This window comes from Glycine soja, chromosome 16 (genome assembly GCF_004193775.1).
Source record: "Glycine soja cultivar W05 chromosome 16, ASM419377v2, whole genome shotgun sequence".
NCBI lineage: Eukaryota > Viridiplantae > Streptophyta > Magnoliopsida > Fabales > Fabaceae > Glycine > Glycine soja.
The window spans coordinates 36,158,795-36,177,687 of NC_041017.1; the positions used below are offsets into that span (position 1 = coordinate 36,158,795).

General features: G+C 32.3%; 3 protein-coding genes across 5 annotated transcripts; 1 reads left to right on the top strand and 2 right to left on the bottom strand.

The window, feature by feature from the left end:
- Positions 1 to 920: 920 nt before the first annotated feature.
- On the top strand, positions 921 to 1,843 carry LOC114390030 (1-aminocyclopropane-1-carboxylate oxidase homolog 1-like). The gene is made up of 2 exons (XM_028350716.1): positions 921 to 1,232; positions 1,808 to 1,843. Exons 1-2 carry the CDS (start codon positions 921 to 923, stop codon positions 1,841 to 1,843), a joined length of 348 nt encoding a protein of 115 aa, XP_028206517.1.
- Positions 1,844 to 1,869: 26 nt separating this feature from the next.
- Positions 1,870 to 4,622, bottom strand: LOC114390629 (pentatricopeptide repeat-containing protein At1g63330-like). 3 transcript variants are annotated; one of them, XM_028351434.1, is made up of 3 exons: positions 3,898 to 4,622; positions 2,741 to 3,111; positions 1,870 to 2,247 (listed from the first exon to the last, which is right to left on the bottom strand). In XM_028351434.1, the coding sequence occupies exons 1-2, from the start codon at positions 4,477 to 4,479 to the stop codon at positions 2,773 to 2,775; spliced, it is 921 nt and encodes a 306-aa protein (XP_028207235.1). In that variant the 5' UTR covers positions 4,480 to 4,622; the 3' UTR covers positions 1,870 to 2,247; positions 2,741 to 2,772. The 3 variants fall into 3 exon arrangements, with proteins under 3 accessions (XP_028207235.1, XP_028207234.1, XP_028207233.1); XM_028351433.1 differs by lacking the exon at positions 3,898 to 4,622 and having other exon boundaries at positions 2,865 to 3,891; XM_028351432.1 differs by lacking the exon at positions 3,898 to 4,622 and having other exon boundaries at positions 2,741 to 3,891.
- Positions 4,623 to 6,153: 1,531 nt separating this feature from the next.
- LOC114390031 (protein Rf1, mitochondrial-like) lies at positions 6,154 to 16,041 on the bottom strand. The gene is made up of 3 exons (XM_028350717.1): positions 14,409 to 16,041; positions 13,467 to 13,964; positions 6,154 to 8,060 (listed from the first exon to the last, which is right to left on the bottom strand). Exons 1-3 carry the CDS (start codon positions 15,957 to 15,959, stop codon positions 6,489 to 6,491), a joined length of 3,621 nt encoding a protein of 1,206 aa, XP_028206518.1. The 5' UTR covers positions 15,960 to 16,041; the 3' UTR covers positions 6,154 to 6,488.
- Between the last annotated feature and the right edge of the window lie 2,852 nt (positions 16,042 to 18,893).

An 18,893-nucleotide genomic window follows, 5' to 3' on the forward strand; every position in this document is an offset into this window, starting at 1 on the left:
TTATGATGATAAAGTTCAAGTGTACAACAAATAGGAGATGGAGCTAAGAGTCTCTTAATTAGGAAAATGTTAAATGTGAGTTGAGGTAGATAGGGGTATGGAAGAAAACGAAAAGAAAGAGAGAAAGAAAACTAAAAAAGCCATAAGTGATATGGTGAAAAAAAGAGATTTTCTGAGTAGTGTGAGATGGAAAAGAGATAAAATAAAATAAAATTATACACTTATAATTCCTCATTAATTAAATTTGGAATAATCCTTGATATTGATGTAATTTGGATATTAATTAATAATATCTTCTATTATTTAAATATTATCTTAATTTTTTATCATTTAGATATTGATAATTTGAACTTATTATTTTAAAAATATTTAATTGTAATGACAAAGAAAAAGGAATTTTATGTAATTAGTCAAAATGTCATCAAAGTATTTTTGTGAAATTTTGAGAAACAGGCTATGAATTTTTCGCATTATGTTGGGGTGCTACTTATCTACATGGCTGACATGTGCAAAAGTATGTTAACATGATAGCTTCAAATTAGTTGAAAGTGATAAATGTGTGAACTTTTGAGGCAGGGTAGCATTAGAGAAAGTAAAGGGATTAGGGGACTTCTTCATAATAATCCTTCAAAAAGAGATTGACTAGGACTATATTTGTTGAAAGTTTGCTCATGCTTTTGTGATCTGCGCTCACTTGAAGATGTTGATATTAATAATTTTCCATAACAGATAGTAAGCACTATGCAGCAACGAATACAATTTTTTACTTGAGTATGCATCTATTACCTGGAGGAATATCGTATTGCTGAGAGTTTGTGAACTACAATGGTTTGGGCATATATAACATTTGGTAGAATGAATAATTGTTCACTCATATTGTATAATAATTATGTGTTCATCAGATTTTCAGGGATGTAATAATGGAATTCTCAAGGCACGGTCAAGTATTGGGGAACCTTTTGTTTGAGTTATTATCAGAGGCACTTGGACTCCTGCCTGATCATCTTAAAGACATGGATTGTGCAAAGGGACACTTAATTTTCTGTCACTGCTATCCATCATGTCGTGAGCCTGAACTGAAAATGGGAACCAGAAGCCACACAGATCCTGATTTCATCACAATTTTGTTTCAAGATCATGTTGGTGGACTCAAAGTTTTGGTCCAGAATTATTGGATTGATATGCCCCCTATTCCTGGAGCACTGGTTTTAAACATTGGAGATCTACTGCAGGTAAGTTAGATACTCATAATTTAATCTAATTTTGTCTTTGATTAGCATACAACCTCAATGCCAATTTGCTGCACTACAAAGGATGATTAACACAATAACATCAGGTAAAAGTGTATATCCATGTCACCTTAAACTTTGTACATTCATATCTTTGTTTTTACTTTCATGTTTTTCTTCTCAGTTCATTCCACTGTGCACTGTTGGATTTATTCTCACATGCTTAACTTTCAAGACCCTAAAATTTGTCAAACTGATTTTTTTAACCCAGATCAATGGCATGACATGACAGAGATATTTGTGGCTGAAGTAACACTTAGTTAAATCTCTTCTGACTTAGAGCATAAAGCAAACTACTTCTCTATGATGCTGTCAATGGATCCCTTGCATAATCATTTTAATGTAGCTGTTCTTGTTATTATGTTCTGAATTTATATTTTATTTAGGGCTAAGCATCTTGAGCTAATTTACAATGATTAATAGGATCGTTATGGATGAACAAGTAAGTTTCAACCTTATCCTCATAATTGAAGAACATTACTGTGAGTTGTGTTTCAACCTTATCCATTCAATTGCAGAACATTACTGTGAGTTGTGTTTTCTGTCATTTGTAATTGTATTTCAACAACTTCATGCAAAATTCTAATAAGCTACAATTTAATTTGCAATCTAATTTTGATGAGGGGGTATGGGTTCTACTCAAGTCTTGAAGTAGTTTTTATCTTTGTAATACAATATTGGTACAATACAGTCAACGGAAAAAAGAAAAAAAAAAACAACAGCTAAACTGCATAAAACACTAAATGCAATGCAATTATAACAACTAAAAAGGAAAAGGACAACAATGAAAAACACAAATACAAGCAAAAGAGAGCTCCTCAACAATGCATTTACTGTTTCGAACTCCACAAACCCTATTAAGTTATGCAATATCTAATGACTGAAAGAGCTTCCCCATGCCACTCCCGCAAGAAGTCCACTCCCAAACCCTAGCGGCACATTAGAATCCCACCAACCCCTGAAATAAACAGAAACAAATTAATAAACCTAGAACCCAGACGATTACACCTAACATGGACAAACTAAAGTACCCTGGTTAGAAGTCTCATGTAGTTCTATAAGATATTGCCAAAGCAATACAGTGTACATCATCCTATCAATGATAGAGTCTGAAAAAAAACGAAGTGGGCACTGGCAAAGCTTTAAAAAAAATTTTGAACCATGTGTTGAACAAATACATAATGATAAAAAACATATCCTGGTAAAATAAGAGAAGAAACCAAACTGTCTGTCCATTCACCCAAAGCCCACATGCAAATAAAAATTGGAAGGAAAAATGCAAATATAAATACCATAAGTAGACCAGTGATATTGAGTCATTTGAACAGGATTGTATCTATAAGCAAATGGGAATGGGCATAAAAAATTTATATAAATCAAGAAAATAAACGATTGAATATTTGTTGCCATGAATGAACCAGTTATTCAATAGTAATTGAAAACAATCGCACCTAGTTTTACTCTTTCAATAAGCCTCTAGCAATCATTTCTCGGAGAATTTTCTCTCATCATTTTCATCTTTTTCAGATAGGGCACAAATAATTGTTCTAAAAGTTATAGCATTGGGCATGCAACCTTTGCCTTCCATTTTTGACTTCAAATCCATCGCTTCACCAAACAGGCCTGCTTTACAAAGCCCATTGATCATAACATTATATGTCCAAACATTCAGATGACAGCCTTTAACCAAAAGATGCTGGAAAAACTCCTTTGCATTCTCAAGTCTTCCACCCTTGCACAGCCCATCAAGAAGTATTGTGTATGAGTATACATCTGGCTGAATTCCATGCTCTTTCATTTCCTTTAATAATGCAATTGCCCTCTCCAGATGATGATTTTTGCACAGACCATCAATAAGAGAAGTATAAGTCACAATATCAGGAATCATATTTTTGTGCTTCATTTCTTCAAAGAGACTCATAGCTTCATCCACCATTTTTTTCTTACATAACCCATTAATCATGTTATTATAACACTGAACATTAGGAGTCACTCCCCTTTGAGCCATAGAATAGAATACATATTTTGCGTGTTTTACTTCATTAACCAAGAAGTATCCATCTATTAGAGAATTATAAGTAACAACATCAAGCTCAACACATGCTTTCATCATCACAGCTAACACAATTTTAGCTTCTTTCACCCTTCCTTTCTTGCCTAATGCATCAATCAATATGTTAAAGGTACAAACATCCGGGTTGATGTTTTTCAATTTCATTTCATTCAACAAGGAAAATGCTTCTTTCACCTTACCTTCCTTGCCTAATGCATCAATCAATATGTTAAAGGTACAAACATCCGGGTTGATGTTTTTCAATTTCATTTCATTCAACAAGGAAAATGCTTCTTTCATCTTACCTTCCTTGCCTAATGCATCAATCAATATGTTAAAGGTACAAAGATTGGGGTTGATGTTTTTCAATTTCATTTCATTTAACAAAGAAAATGCTTCTTTCAAATTACCCATGATGCAAAAGCCATGGATCAGAGTAGTGTAGGTGACAACATCCGGGGAAATTCCCTTAACAATCATTTCAGAGTACACATCACAGGCATCTCCCAGGAGTTTATTTTTGCATAAGCTATTAATTATAGTATTGTACATTACCACATCAGGTTTAACCGAGTGTCCTTCCAGCTTCCTCAGTAATCTTGCGACAGCCTTTGTCTCTCCTGCTATGCACAAACCATTGATCAACGTCCCATAACTGACTTGGTCCAACTGGAACCCTTGAGCCACCACCTGATCGTGAAAGTAAAGTGTTTTTTTAATCTCCCCACGAAAACAGAGGCCTTTGATGAGTGTGTTGAGGGTAATTGCATTTGGATGAAAACCCCTCTTGAGGATGTTGGCGAATACAGAAAAAGCAAGAGTGATGTGAGCCTGATGGCAGAAACAATTGATGAGGATAGTCAGAGTACAAAGGTCAGGTGTAATCCCATTTGGCTCGAATTGTTTAAAAAGGGAGATGACAGTGGGATAACGCTTGTTCTTGACAAGGGAACTCAGAATGTAGTTAAAATGGAAGGTGGGTGGGGGAGGGCGCATAAGAAGCATGAGATTGAATGAGGCAACAGCATGATGGTGATAGTGAGGTTGAGAATGGAGGGTTGCAGTTGGAATTGCAATTGGGGGATAAGGCGGAAAAAGAGAGAGCCTGAGTGTTCTTAAGAATGAGAAAGATGGCATTGCTAATGGAAAAGGAAAGAGAGTATAGAAAATAGATCAAGGATGAATCTCTGGGTCGGCGGCGCCGATGTAATTCGCATTAGATAAAGGAACCATTTACTATCTGTACGAACCATCAGGGATTTAGTTTCATTTTGGGATGAAAAGATCATTCAAATGCATGATAAAATAAACATGTGCTTCTATCTGATTTAATTTAAATATAACATCAAATTTAAATTAAATCAAATTAAATTTATTTTTTATAATTTGTTTTTGAACGATTTGGTGGTATTTTGTTTTTTAATTTATTATTAAAATTTAAAATTTATCTCCTAAACTTACCTGATTAGCATGTTATATTATTTTAAAAATAAATTTTATTTTTCTTAAATTTTATTTTATCATATCTTAGTTAAAATTATTTTTTTATTTTTATTTAATATTAATATAAATAATATTATCAATTCTTTTTATAACATAATAATAATTTATTCATCTCTTAATATTTAATATTTTTTTTAATAATATTAGTATTTATTCTTTAACATAGGAAACTAAAGTATGCATCTTAATTATATTAAGTGATTATTTAATGGAGGGATTCATGACAAATACTAGCTATTCGCATTATATAAAGGAATGAAAACGTATCGTCATTTGTTATCCCATCGTTTAGGCCTACTAAGTACTAACAAGGGGCTGGGGCTACGGTTTGGTTTCATCTAAAATAAATATGTGATTAATTTGATTTAATTTAAATTCAATCAAATCAAATTTTTATAGTTTGATTTTAAATCGTTTGGTGCTTTTTTATTTTTTAACTTATCCTTAAAATTTAAAATTTATGAATCAAACTTACATAATTAACATGTTATTTTATTTTAAAATAAAATTTATTTTTCTTAATTTATATTTTAATATATTTTAGTTAAAAATTATTATTTTTACTTTTATTTAGCATTAATATAAAATTATATCAACAACTCTCTTTTAACATAAAAGTAATTTTTATATCACTTCATAATTAATATTACTTTTAATAATATTAGTATATCTTTTATTGACATATAAAACTAAAAATTATGTTGATTATAAACAAAAAAATAATAAATTATTTAATACATATTATTAATTATCATGAAAAAAGTTAATATCACACGCACACGCACACACTCTTTTGATTTTTTGGGTGAATTTCATGATTTACAAATAATTTGATTCCATTTTGAATATCCACACTGCATATTAATTTCCGGGTGTATGTTTTTCAGATATGTTTCTATCAGGGGACTGAGATTATTGCAGCCATCTTTATAGAAATGACATTTTGGGCAACAGATCTTGGGCAACAGATCTCAGGCTACAAACCCACACTGATTCAGTGCAACATCATCTACAATTTTGCCAGACTCATGCCCGAGACTGTGGGTCTATTGACAATGAAATTAGTACATTCCTTGCAATGTGTATTGTCAGGAATTGATGATAAAATTCTGACCTAATCAAAGCCCCTTCCTTAGCTCACAACACTAGGTAGCTTAAAGCACAAATTGGTTGGATGCACTACATGATAATTGAATTGAAAAATTCCTTGCAAAGTAAAAAATTTACTGACACTCAATACAATGATTTTGATTGTAAACAACAACTGGTTATGGTTATTGAATATATGCAAATTTAATAATCAAATTCTCAATGTTAAGCTCTTGGCAATGACATTTATTAACAAGTACAAAATACAAACACAACTTGTGATCTTTGTTCGTTAAACAGTCTGCATCTAAAACAAAAATTGTCTTGCCCTAGCGGCACATTAGAATCCCACCATCCCCTGAAATAAACAGAAACAAATTAATAAACCTAGAACCCAGACTGTTACACCTAACATGGACAAACTAAAGTACCCTGGTTAGAAGTCTCATGAAACGCACCATTTCACTAAAAGGGAAGAAAATAAATAAAGTCCCCCCCCCCCTCTCCCCTCTAGCATTCTATACACCTGAGACCCTTTCCCAAACTCCCTAGTTTTACTCTTTCAATAAGCCTCTAGCAATCATTTCTCGGAGAATTTTCTCTGCCTTATCATTTTCATCTTTTTCAAATAAGGCCCGAATAATTATGTCAAAAGTTACAGCATCAGGCATGCAACCTTTGTCTTCCATTTTTGACTTCAAATCCAGCGCTTCATCAAAAAAGCCCGCTTTACAAAGTCTGTTGATCAGAACAGTATATGCGTGGACATTCAAATGATAGCCTTTAGCCAAAAGACGCTGAAAAATCTCTTTTGCATCCTCAAGTCTTCCACTCTTGCACAGCCCATCAAGAAGTATTGTGTATGAGTATACATCTGGCTGAATTCCCTGCTCTTTCATTCTCTTGCATAATGCAATTGCCCTCTCCAGATGATGATTTTTGCACAGACCATCAATAAGAGAATTGTAAGTCACAATATCAGGAATCATATTTTTGTGCTTCATTTCTTCAAAGAGACTCATAGCTTCATCCACCATTTTTGTCTTACATAACCCATTAATCATGTTAGTATAACACTGAACATCAGGGGTCACTCCCCTTTGAGCCATAGAATAGAATACATACTTTGCGTGTTTTACTTCATCAACCAAGAAGTATCCATCTATTAGAGAATTATAAGTAAAAACATCAGGCTTAATACATGCTTTCATCATTACAGCTAACACAATTTTAGCTTCTTTCATCTTACCTTCCTTGCTTAATGCATCAATCAATATGTTAAAGGTACAAACATTGGGGTTGATGTTTTTCAATTTCATTTCATTCAACAAGGAAAATGCTTCTTTCAAATGACCCATGATGCAAAAGCCATGGATCAGAGTAGTGTAGGTGACAACATCCGGGGAAATTCCCTTAACAATCATTTCAGAGTACACATCACAGGCATCTCCTAGGAGTTTATTTTTGCATAAGCTATTAATTATAGTATTGTACATTACCACATCAGGTTTAACCGAGTGTCCTTCCAGCTTCCTCAGTAATCTTGCGACAGCCTTTGTCTCTCCTGTTTTGCACAAACCATTGATCAACGTCCCATAACTGACTTGGTCCAACTGGAACCCTTGAGCCACCACCTGATCGTGAAAGTAAAGTGCTTTTTTAATCTCCCCACGAAAACAGAGGCCTTTGATGAGTGTGTTGAGGGTAATTGCATTTGGATGAAAACCCCTCTTGAGGATGTTGGCGAATACAGAAAAAGCAAGAGTGATGTGAGCCTGATGGCAGAAACAATTGATGAGGATACTCAGAGTACAAAGGTCAGGTGTAATCCCATTTGGCTCGAATTGTTTAAAAAGGGAGATGACAGTGGGATAATGCTTGTTATTGACAAGGGAACTCAGAATGTTGTTAAAAAGGAAGGTGGGTGGGGGAGGGCGCATAAGAAGCATGAGATTGAATGAGGCAACAGCATGATGGTGATGATGGTGAGAGTGAGGTTGAGAATGGAGGGTTGCAGTTGGAATTGCAATTGGGGGATAAGGCGGAAAAAGAGAGACCCTGAATGTTCTCAAGAATGAGAAAGATGGCATTGGTAGTCTAAAAGGAAAGAGAGAGGCTGAATGTTCTTAATAGATGAAGGATGAATCTTTGGGACGGCGGCGTCGTTCCTGAGTCCTGACCTACTACTTTCCACACTAATATGCTATTCGCAGCATGTGAATTTCCGGGTGTATGTTTTTCTAATATGTTTTTATGCTTTCAAATTTTGATATTAACTGAATTTAAATAATAAAATGTAGTTGTACGGAATATTAATGCCATAATTGCATATATATATATATATATATATATATATATATATATATATATATATATATAAATGGACAATTGGACCACGTGGAATACAAAAACTTATCTTAAGAAAAAATATTAAAGAAAATGAAAAAATCTGATGAATCTAATTATGTCAAGATTTAAATATTATTTTAATTTTTAAAAAATATGAAAAGTAATTTTTAGAGGAAAAAACATTATTATAGAAAATAAATTTATTTAATAAACTGGAGAGAATCTATTAATCCAAATAAAAAAATAAAATAAAAAATTGAAAGGATAATTCAAAATAAATATTAATCTAAATTAGATAACATTAAATTATTAAATATTCTTATTGTGTGTAATGTTTCTCACTTTTATATATATATATATATATATATATATATATATATATATATATATATATATATATTATCTGTCTTAAACATTTAAATACATGTTTAATTTAATCTTGTGCTCTTAATATTTGAATCTTAATTCAGTATAATGTCAATTATTTAACTTAATATTTTATCTCTCTCTCAATCTATTATTTATCTCTCAATCTATTATTTATAACATCTTTTAGTTATAGCTTTACTTTAAATATTTTTCAAAACAAAAATGTCAATAATTAAAATAATAATATATCATAATATAAATTATTTATCATAAATCTAAAATATAATTTATATATAAATATAATTATTTATAATATTATAATTTTTATATTTAGAAATATTTATTTGTTGTAACTTCTAAATTTAGTTATCAATTGTAAATTTTAGTTATACAAAAAAATAAGATTTGCAGTTTGTTTAATTCAGTTCTTACAAATAAAGAGCTAAGAACTTTTAATTTAATTGGAATGTGTTAAAAGAATTTTTTTAGATGGTAATTAATCATCGTTGAAAATGGTTAAATTTATGATAATTATTTTAAAAGTTATATTATTATTTTTTTCAAGTTCAAAAGTCATTTTTAAGGTGTTGTCAAACGGAGTAATAGTATAAAAATCTTTACAATAATATTTAAGGTGCTGTAAAATTAGAGGTACTCTAATTTGTAAGGACCTAATGCTAGAATTCTCAAAGCAAATTCAAACATTGGATCATTGGAGAGCCTATTGTTTGAATTATTGAACAAAGATATCTAAGTTGTGAGATTATATTATCTGAAAAAGCCTTTAATTGTTTGACACTTAAATATTAAGTAAAAGGTGCTCTCTGTTATTAGTTACAACTTCTCCATTAAAAACAAAAATTAGATAAAGCAAAAGTATTTTCTTTATTTCTCCCTTCTTCTCTCCAATAAAACCTCGGAATCCCCGAACACGCGGCTCCCACATTCGACATATCATATTTGAACCGCCAAAAACAAATGGAGGCGTCATTGATAAATATAAATGATTTTTTAAGTCAAAGGACAAAAAAAAAAGAGAGAGAGAAGAAATATTACTTAATAAAACTATGCATGGATCACTTGATAATTAATTAATTATTTTGATAACAAAATAAAAACGAACTTCTGATTGATAATTAATTATTTTAATTAGTGAAAGTGAGATTATTTCTTCATTCTATGATTGATGACTTCTGATTATGTTTCTGACAAGAGATTTCACCTGCGATGAGGTAAACGACGGTGGACTAATATGTTGGGGACCATATACATAATAAAATGATCTTCTATGTTATTGGGTTCTGAGATATCCTTCATCTTAGCTCATCACTACATCCTTTCTATCTTCAACCGATATAACTCCAAATGCGTGTGAATCCATTATTTATATTTGATCAAATAGGCACCTCTTTGAAGAATTATGTCACGTCTATCACGAATAGCAAAAGCCTGTTGCTTTGTTCTATAGAACCACAACCATAATTATGGAGTAATTAAATTGCATGTGCAGATGTGTTAGTTGTGTGACACTTAGTTGTGTTATATGTGTTCATCAAATTTTCAGGGATGTAATAATGGAATTCTCAAGGCAAGGTCAAGTATTGGGGAACCTTTTGTTTGAGTTATCATCAGAGGCACTTGGACTCCTGCCTGATCATCTTAAAGACATGGATTGTGCAAAGGGACACTTAATTTTCTGTCACTGCTATCCATCATGTCCTGAGCCTGAACTGAAAATGGGAACCAGGAGCCACACAGATCCTGATTTCATCACAATTTTGCTTCAAGATCTTGTTGGTGGACTACAAGTTTTGGTCCAGAATTATTGGATTGATATGCCCCCTAATCCTGGAGCACTAGTTTTAAACATTGGAGATCTACTGCAGGTAAGTTAGATACTCATAATTTAATCTAATTTTGTCTTGATTAGCATACGACCTCAATGCCAATTTGCTGCACTACAAAGGATGATTAACACAATAACATCAGGTAAAAGTGTATATCCATGTCGCCTTAAACTTTGTACATTCATATCTTTGTTTTTACTTTCATGTTTTTCTTCTCAGTTCATTCCACTGTGCACTGTTGGATTTATTCTCACATGCTTAACTTTCAAGACCCTAAAATTTGTCAAACTGATTTTTTTAACCCAGATCAATGACATGACAGAGATATTTATGGCTGAAGTAACACTTAGTTAAATCTCTTCTGACTTAGAGCATAAAGCAAACTACTTCTCTATGATGCTGTCAATGAATCCCTTGCATAATCATTTTAATGTGGCTGTTCGTGTTATTATGTCATGAATTTATATTTTATTTAGGGCTAAGCATCTTGAGCTAATTTGCAATGATTAATAGGATAGTTATGGATGAACAAGTGAGTTTCAACCTTATCCTCATAATTGAAGAACATTACTGTGAGTTGTGTTTCAACCTTATCCATTCAATTGCAGAACATTACTGTGAGTTGTGTTTTCTGTCATTTGTAATTGTATTTCAACAACTGCATGCAAAATTCTAATAAGCTACAATTTAATATGCAATCTAATTTTGATGAGCGGGTATGGGTTCTACTCAAGTCTTGAAGTAGTTTTTATCTTTGTAAACTTTGTAATACAATATTGGTACAATACAGTCAATGGAAAAAAAAAAAAAAGAACAGCTAAACTGCATAAAACACTAAATGCAATGCAATTATAACAACTAAAAAGGAAAAGGACAACAATGAAAAACACAAATACAAGCGAAAGCGAGCTCCTCAACTATGCATTTACTGTTTCGAACTCAACAAACCTTAAGTTATGCAATATCTAATGACTGAAAGAGCTTCCCAATGTCACTCCCGCAAGAAGTCCCCTCCCAAACCCAATCAGAACCACTTTCCCGTCAAATTCACCCCAAAATCCGGAGTCTTGATCATTATCAGAGGCAGAAGGTGGACCAAATGGTGACCTTCCATCGTACTCACATTTGTTTAATAATTGATTCCCACAGAACCCTTGATTACCCTAAAATGTAGCAAACTACTTATTTTGTGGTATTGGACCTGAGAGGTTGTGAAAGGAAACACTAAAGTATGAAAGAAAGGCTAGTTCCTCCAATTGTTGAGGAATCTTCCCTGATAAATTGTTGAGAGGAAGGTCCACTGCTTGAAGGTTTGAAAGTTTCCCTTATTGCATAGTAAGGTTCCTTGTGTGGTTGATGCGAATCTTACGGGGCAGATCGTTTGATACAGGCTACGAAGATTTGGATGACGCCACTTCCGGTGAAGGAAGATAAGTCTGGGTAGACGCCACTTCCAGTGAAAGAAGATAAGTCAGGGTAGACGCCACAAGGATTACCTTGATAAGTCTGATAATTGGTTCAACAAGGAACCGGAGAGAAACTCAACTTTTATGAAAATGCCCAAAAGTTTTTTTTATTCAAAACAAAAACCAATACTTATAGTAGCTGAACAAAAAGATAAAAATAGACATGGTGGGCCAAAATTACAATAAAAATAAATTATAACTAAAAACTTATTTAACTTGAGTCTTCAAATTAGTTTGGGCCTTCATCCTTTTCCACTTGAGCTTTCGTCCTTCTCTACTTAGGCCTTTAACCTGTATTTGACCAATTTCAAGATTCTCATCATTACCTTATTGGCACAAGAACTGTGGTTTATGCAGGGGAAGTAGAATGAAGACTCCATCAGGGGACAGAGATTATTGGAGCCATCTTTATAGAAATGGCATTTTGGGCAACAGATCTCAGGCTACAAACCCAATTGATTCAGTGCAACATCATCTACAATTTTGCCAGACTCATGCCCGAGACTGTGGGTCTATTGACAATGAAATTAGTACATTCCTTGCAAAGTGTATTGTCAGGAACTGACAATAAAATTCTGACCTAATCAAAGCCCCTTCCTCAGCTCACAACACTAGGTAGCTTAAAGCACAAATTGGTTGTACAGTCAACTTGTGACCTAATCAAAGCCCCTGGCAATGGCATTTATTAACAAGTACAAAATACAAACACTCAACTTGTGATCTTTGTTAGTTAAACAGTCTGCATCTAAAACAGAAATAGCCGTGCCCTAGCGGCACATTAGAATTTCAACATCCCCTAAAATAAACAGAAACAAATTAATAAACCTAGAACTCAGACTGTTACACCTAACATGGACAAACTAAAGTACCCTGGTTAGAAGTCTCATGTAGTTCTATAAGTCATAAGATATTGCCAAAGCAATACAGTGTACATCATCCTATCAATGAAAGAGTCTGAAAAAAAAAGACGAAGTGGGCACTGGCAAAGCTTTAAAAAAAAATTGAACCATGTGTTGAACAAATACAGAATGATAAAAAACATATCCTGGTAAAATAAGAGAAGAAACCAAACTGTCTGTAAAGCCCACATGCAAATAAAAATTGGAAGAAAAAACACAAATATAAATACCATAAGTAGACTAGTGAAATTGAGTCATTTGAACTGGATTGTATCTATAAGCAAATGGGAATGGGTATAAAAAATTTATATAAATCAAGAAAATAAATGATTGAATATTTGTTGCCATGAATGAACCAGTTATTCAATAGTAATTGAAAACAATCGCACCTAGTTTTACTCTTTCATTAAGCCTCTAGCAATCATTTCTCAGAGAATTTTCTCTGCCTTATCATTTTCATCTTTTTCAAATAAGGCCCAAATAATTATGTCAAAAGTTACAGCATCAGGCATGCAACCTTTGTCTTCCATTTTTTACTGCAAATCCAGCGCTTCATCAAACAAGCCCGCTTTACAAAGTTCATTGATCATAGCAGTATATACCTGGACATTCAAATGATAGCCTTTAACCAAAAGACGCTGAAAAATCTCTTTTGCACCCTCAAGTCTTCCACTCTTGCACAGCCCATCAAGAAGTATTGTGTATGAGTATACATCTGGCTGAATTCCATGCTCTTTCATTTCCTTTAACAATGCAATTGACCTCTCTAGATGATGATTTTTGCATAATGCATCAATAAGAGAAGTATAAGTCACAATATTAGGAAACATATTTTTGTGTTTCATTTCTTCAAAGAGACTCATAGCTTCATCTACCGTTTTTTTCTTACATAACCCATCAATCATGATGGTATAACACTGAACATTAGGTGTCACTCCCATTTGAGCCATAGAATAGAATACATACTTTGCATGTTTTAATTCATTAACCAAGAAGTATCCATCCATTAGAGTGCCATAAGTAACAACGTCAGGCTTAATACATGCTTTTGTCATCACAGCTAACACAATTTTAGCTTCTTTCAATCTTACCTTCCTTGCCTAATGCATCAATCAATATGTTAAAGGTACTCAGCTTGTAGTTCTATAAGATATTGCCAAAGCAATACAATGCACAGTTTTCATCCTATCAATGTTAGAGTCTGACAAAAACAAATGAAGTGGGCACTGGCAAAGCTTTAAAAAAATTTGTTGAGCACATGCAGAATGATAAAAAAATATCCTAGTAAAATAAGAGAAGAAAGCAAACTGACGGTAAATTCACCCAAAGCTCACATGCAAATCAAACTTGAAAGGGAAAATGCAAATAAAAATATCACAAGTAGACTAGTGAAGTTGAGTCCTATGTACAGGATTGTATCTATAAGCAAATGGGAATGGGTATAAAAAGTTTATATAAATCAGAAAAAATGAACGGTTGAATATTTGTTGTTATGAATGAACTATTTATTCGATAATAATTGGAAACCATCGCACCTAGTTTTACACTTCCTGTAGGCCTCTAGCAATCATTTCTCGGAGGATTTTCTCTGCCTTATCATTTTCATCTTTTTCAAATAGGGCACAAATAATTGTTTTAAAAGTTATAGCATCGGGCATGCAACCTTTGCCTTCCATCTTTGACTTCAAATCCATCGCTTCACCAAACAGGTCAGCTTTACAAAGCCCATTGATCATAACATTATATGTCTGAACATTCAGATGATAGCCTTTAACCAAAAGACGCTGGAAAAACTCCTTTGCATTCTCAAGTCTTCCACCCTTGCACAGTGCATCAAGAAGTATTGTGTATGAGTATACATCTGGCTGAATTCCCTGCTCTTTCATTTTCTTGCATAATGCAATTGCCCTCTCCAGATGATGATTTTTGCACAGACCATCAATAAGAGAAGTATAAGTTACAATATCAGGAATCATATTTTTGTATTTCATTTCTTCAAAGAGACTCATAGCTTCATCCACCATTTTTTCCTTACATAACCCATCAATCATGGTCGTATAGGTCCGAACATTAGGAGTCACTCCGCTTTGGGCCATAGAGTAGAATACATATTTTGCATTTTTCACTTTATTAAGGAAGAAGTATCCATCTATTAGAGAATTATAAGTAACAACATCAGGCTTAATACATGCTTTCATCATCACAGCTAACACAATTTTAGCTGCTTTCATCTTACCTTCCTTGCCTAATGCATCGATCAATGTGTTAAAGGTACAAACATCCGGGTTGATGTTTTTCAATTTCATTTCATTTAACAAAGAAAATGCTTCTTTCAAATGACCCATGATGCAAAAGCCATAGACGAGAGCATTGTAGGTGACAACATTCGGGGAAATTCCCTTAACAATCATTTCAGAGTACAAATCACAGGCATCTCCTAGGAGTTTATTTTTGCATAAGCTATGAATTATTGTATTGTACATTACCACATCAGGTTTAACCGAGTGTCCTTCCAGCTTCCTCAGTAATCTTGCGACAGCCTTTGTCTCTCCTGTTTTGCACAAACCATTGATCAACGTCCCATAACTGACTTGGTTCAACTGGAACCCTTGAGCTACCACCTGATCGTGAAAATACAGTGCTTTTTTAATCTCCCCACGAAAACAGAGGCCTTTGATGAGTGTGTTAAGGGTAATTGCATTTGGAAGATAACCCCTCTTGAGAATGTTGGCCAATACAGAAAAAGCAAAAGTGATGTGAGTCAGATGGCAGAAACAGTTCATGAGGATGTTCAGAGTACAAAGGTCAGGTGTAGCCCCATTTGATTCGAATTTTTTAAAAAGGGAGATGACAGTGGGGTAATGCTTGTTATTGACAAGGGAACTCAGAATGTAGTTAAAATGGAAGGTGGGTGGGGGAGGGCGCATAAGGAGCATGCGATCGAATGAGGCAACAGCATGATGGTGATGATGGTGATAGTGAGGTTGAGAATGGGATTGATAATGGAGGGTTGCAGTTGCAATTGGGGGATAAGAAAGAAGAAAATGCGAAAAAACAGAGACCCTGAATGTTCTTAAGGATGAGAAAGATGGCATTGGTAGTGAAGAAGGAAAGAGAGTAAAGAAAATAGATGAAGGATGAATCTTTGGGACATACTTTCCACGCTATTCGCATTATAAGGAACGAAAACTTATTGTCATTTGCTATCCATCGTTTATGCCTACTAGGTATACTAACAAGGGGCTGGGGCTACGGTTTGACTTCATCTCTTATCAAGTCATAAAAAATATTTGATTTTTTTATTTAAGTGGTTTTTTATTTTTTTGGGTAAATTTCATGATTTACAAATAATTTGATTCCGTCTTGAATATCCACACTGGATATTAATATCCCGGTGCATGTTTTTCTAATATGTTTCTATGCTTTCAAAATTTGATATTAACTAAATTTAAATAATAAAATGTAGTTGCAGCTGAATATTAATGCCATAATTGCATTTATATATATATATATATATATATATATATATATATATTATCTGTCTTAAACATTTAAATACATATCTAACTTAACCTTGTGCTTTTAATGTTTGAATCTTAACTTAGTTAGTTTAGTATCAACTATTTAACTTAACATTTTATCTCTCTCAATCTATTATTTATAACACCTTTAATTATAACTTTACTTTAAATATTTTTCAAAACAAAAAAGTCAATAATTAAAATAACAATATATCGTAACATAAATTATTTATCATAAATCTAAAATATTATTTATATATAAAAATAATTATGTATAATATTATAATTTTTATATTTAGAAATATTTATTTGTTGTAAATTCTAAATTTATTTATCAATTGTAAATTTTAGTTATACAAACAAAATAAGATTTGCAGTTTGTTTAACTCAGTTCTCACAAATTAAGAGCTAAGAACTTTTAATTTAATTGGAATGTTTTAAAAGAATTTTTTAGATGGCAATTAATTATATCATTAAAAATGGTTAAATTTATAATAATTATTTTAAAAATTATATTATTTATTTTTTCAAGTTCAAAAGTCATTTTTAAGGTGTTGTTAAACGGACTAAGAGTATAAAAATCTTTACAATAATATTTAAGGTGCTGTAAAATTAGAGGTACTCTAATTTGTAAGGATCTAATGCTAGAATTCTCAAAGCAAATTCAAACATTAGATCATTGGAGAGTCTATTGTTTGAATTATTAAAGAATCCTTATTGGAGATGTCTAAGTTGAGAGATTATTATCTGAAAAAACCTTTAATTGTTTGACACTTAAATATTAAATAAAAGGTGCTCTCTGTTATTAGTTACAACTTTTTTCATTAAAAACAAAAATTAGATAATAAAGCAAAAGTATTTTCTTTATATATTTCTTTTGGGGGATGTCGACAAATACATTGCAGAAGGAGAAGGAACCTTCTAAACAATTAATTCCTGCCCTTAAGTATGATTCAGCCAACTGAGAAATTACGCAAATAAATCAATCATTATATTTTTACATAAACAAAATAATGATTAACGAATGAGTAATATCATTCATAAATCCTCAAATTTCCTACTACACTTTTACAACACACTGCACAACTTAATCAGCTCCAAGAACAAAATCAAAGAGTCACCAAACTCAAACTGCACAATGGAAAACCCTTCTCCTTTCTTCTCTCCGATAAAACCTCGGAATCCCCGAACACGTGGCTCCCACATTCGACATAAATGGAGGCGTCATTGATAAATATAAATGATTTTTTAAGTTAAAGGATAAAAAAAAGAGAAGAAATATTACTTAATAAAACCATGCATGGATTACTTGATAATTAATTAATTATTTTGATAACAAAATAAAAAATTGATTAGTTAGTATATTTTGTTAATATTATTAAATTATTATTTTGTTTAAAAAATGGTATAAAATTTTGGTGATCAAATAATATAATCAAATTTAATTAGAGTAACAAAAAATGTTTGATTCGATGGGTTGGATTGAACTCTTATAATTTTAGGACAACAAAAAAAGAAGACAATTGCTATGTCTACTTTTAATGCACTCGCTTTTCTCAATTTTTTTCCAATTAAATTACCTTGTAAAACACATTCTTCCAGTCTTTTACTCCTCCAATTTAATTATTTTCTGAAAAATGTACACCTTTTCCTTCCGTATAACTCTTCCTCTCCAATTTAATTAATTATTTTCAGCAAACAATAGTGGGATTATTTCTTCATTCTATGATTGATAAGCTCTTTGACTTCTCATTATGTTTCTGCCAAGGGATTAATTTCACCTGCGATGAGGTAAACGACGGTGTGGACTAATATGTTGGAGACCATATACATAATAAAACGATCTTCTATGTTACTGGACTCTGAGATATCCTTCATCTTAGCTCATCACTACATCCTTTCCTCTTCAACCGATATAATTCCAAATGCATGTGAATCCATTATTTATATTTGATCAAATAGGCACCTCTTTGAAGAGTTATGTCACGTCTATCACGAATAGCAAAAGCCTGTTGCTTTGTTCTATAGAACCACAACCATAATTATGGAGTAATTAAATTGCATGTGCAGATGTGTTAGTTGTGTGACACTTAATTTTGTGTTATCATGTCCTTTGCACATAATTGATTTATTTTGGGTACTTTTATCATAAAGATATTTAAGTACTTAACTTTGCACATAATTGATTTTACACTAGCTACTAGAAAATAAGAATCTGCACCTTCTTTGATACCAAACTTTTGTTAAAAATATTAGAAGTATAGATTAGATCTTCAAACCAGAATTTGAAGTGTTCAAACTCAAACTAATTAATCAGTAGCAACCCAAGCTAATGTTGTCATCCCAAAAAAGGTTCTTATATTTCTTGGTTTTATTACAATAAAAGTTCAGTAATAATATAAATACATAATAAAAAGGATAAAACATTCTAACATTCCTTAAAGTTTGCAAGAAATACGCTTGACACCTCTTACACTTAACTCTCCTATAATATAGAGGGTTACCAAC

Bases quoted from the DNA above. Each gene is read 5' to 3' on its own strand.
- LOC114390629 (XM_028351432.1), bottom strand. From the start codon at position 3,822: ATGATTGTTAAGGGAATTTCCCCGGATGTTGTCACCTACACTACTCTG.
- LOC114390030 (XM_028350716.1), top strand. From the start codon at position 921: ATGGAATTCTCAAGGCACGGTCAAGTATTGGGGAACCTTTTGTTTGAG. The intron at 1,233-1,807 runs GTAAGTTAGATA...ATTCAATTGCAG, and splicing joins ACATTGGAGATCTACTGCAG to AACATTACTGTGAGTTGTGT.
- LOC114390031 (XM_028350717.1), bottom strand. From the start codon at position 15,959: ATGCCATCTTTCTCATCCTTAAGAACATTCAGGGTCTCTGTTTTTTCG. The intron at 13,965-14,408 runs TAAAACTAGGTG...TTGATGCATTAG, and splicing joins CTAGAGGCCTACAGGAAGTG to GCAAGGAAGGTAAGATTGAA. The intron at 8,061-13,466 runs GTATATACTGCT...TTCATCTATTAA, and splicing joins GCTATCATTTGAATGTCCAG to GAACATTCAGCCTCTCTCTT.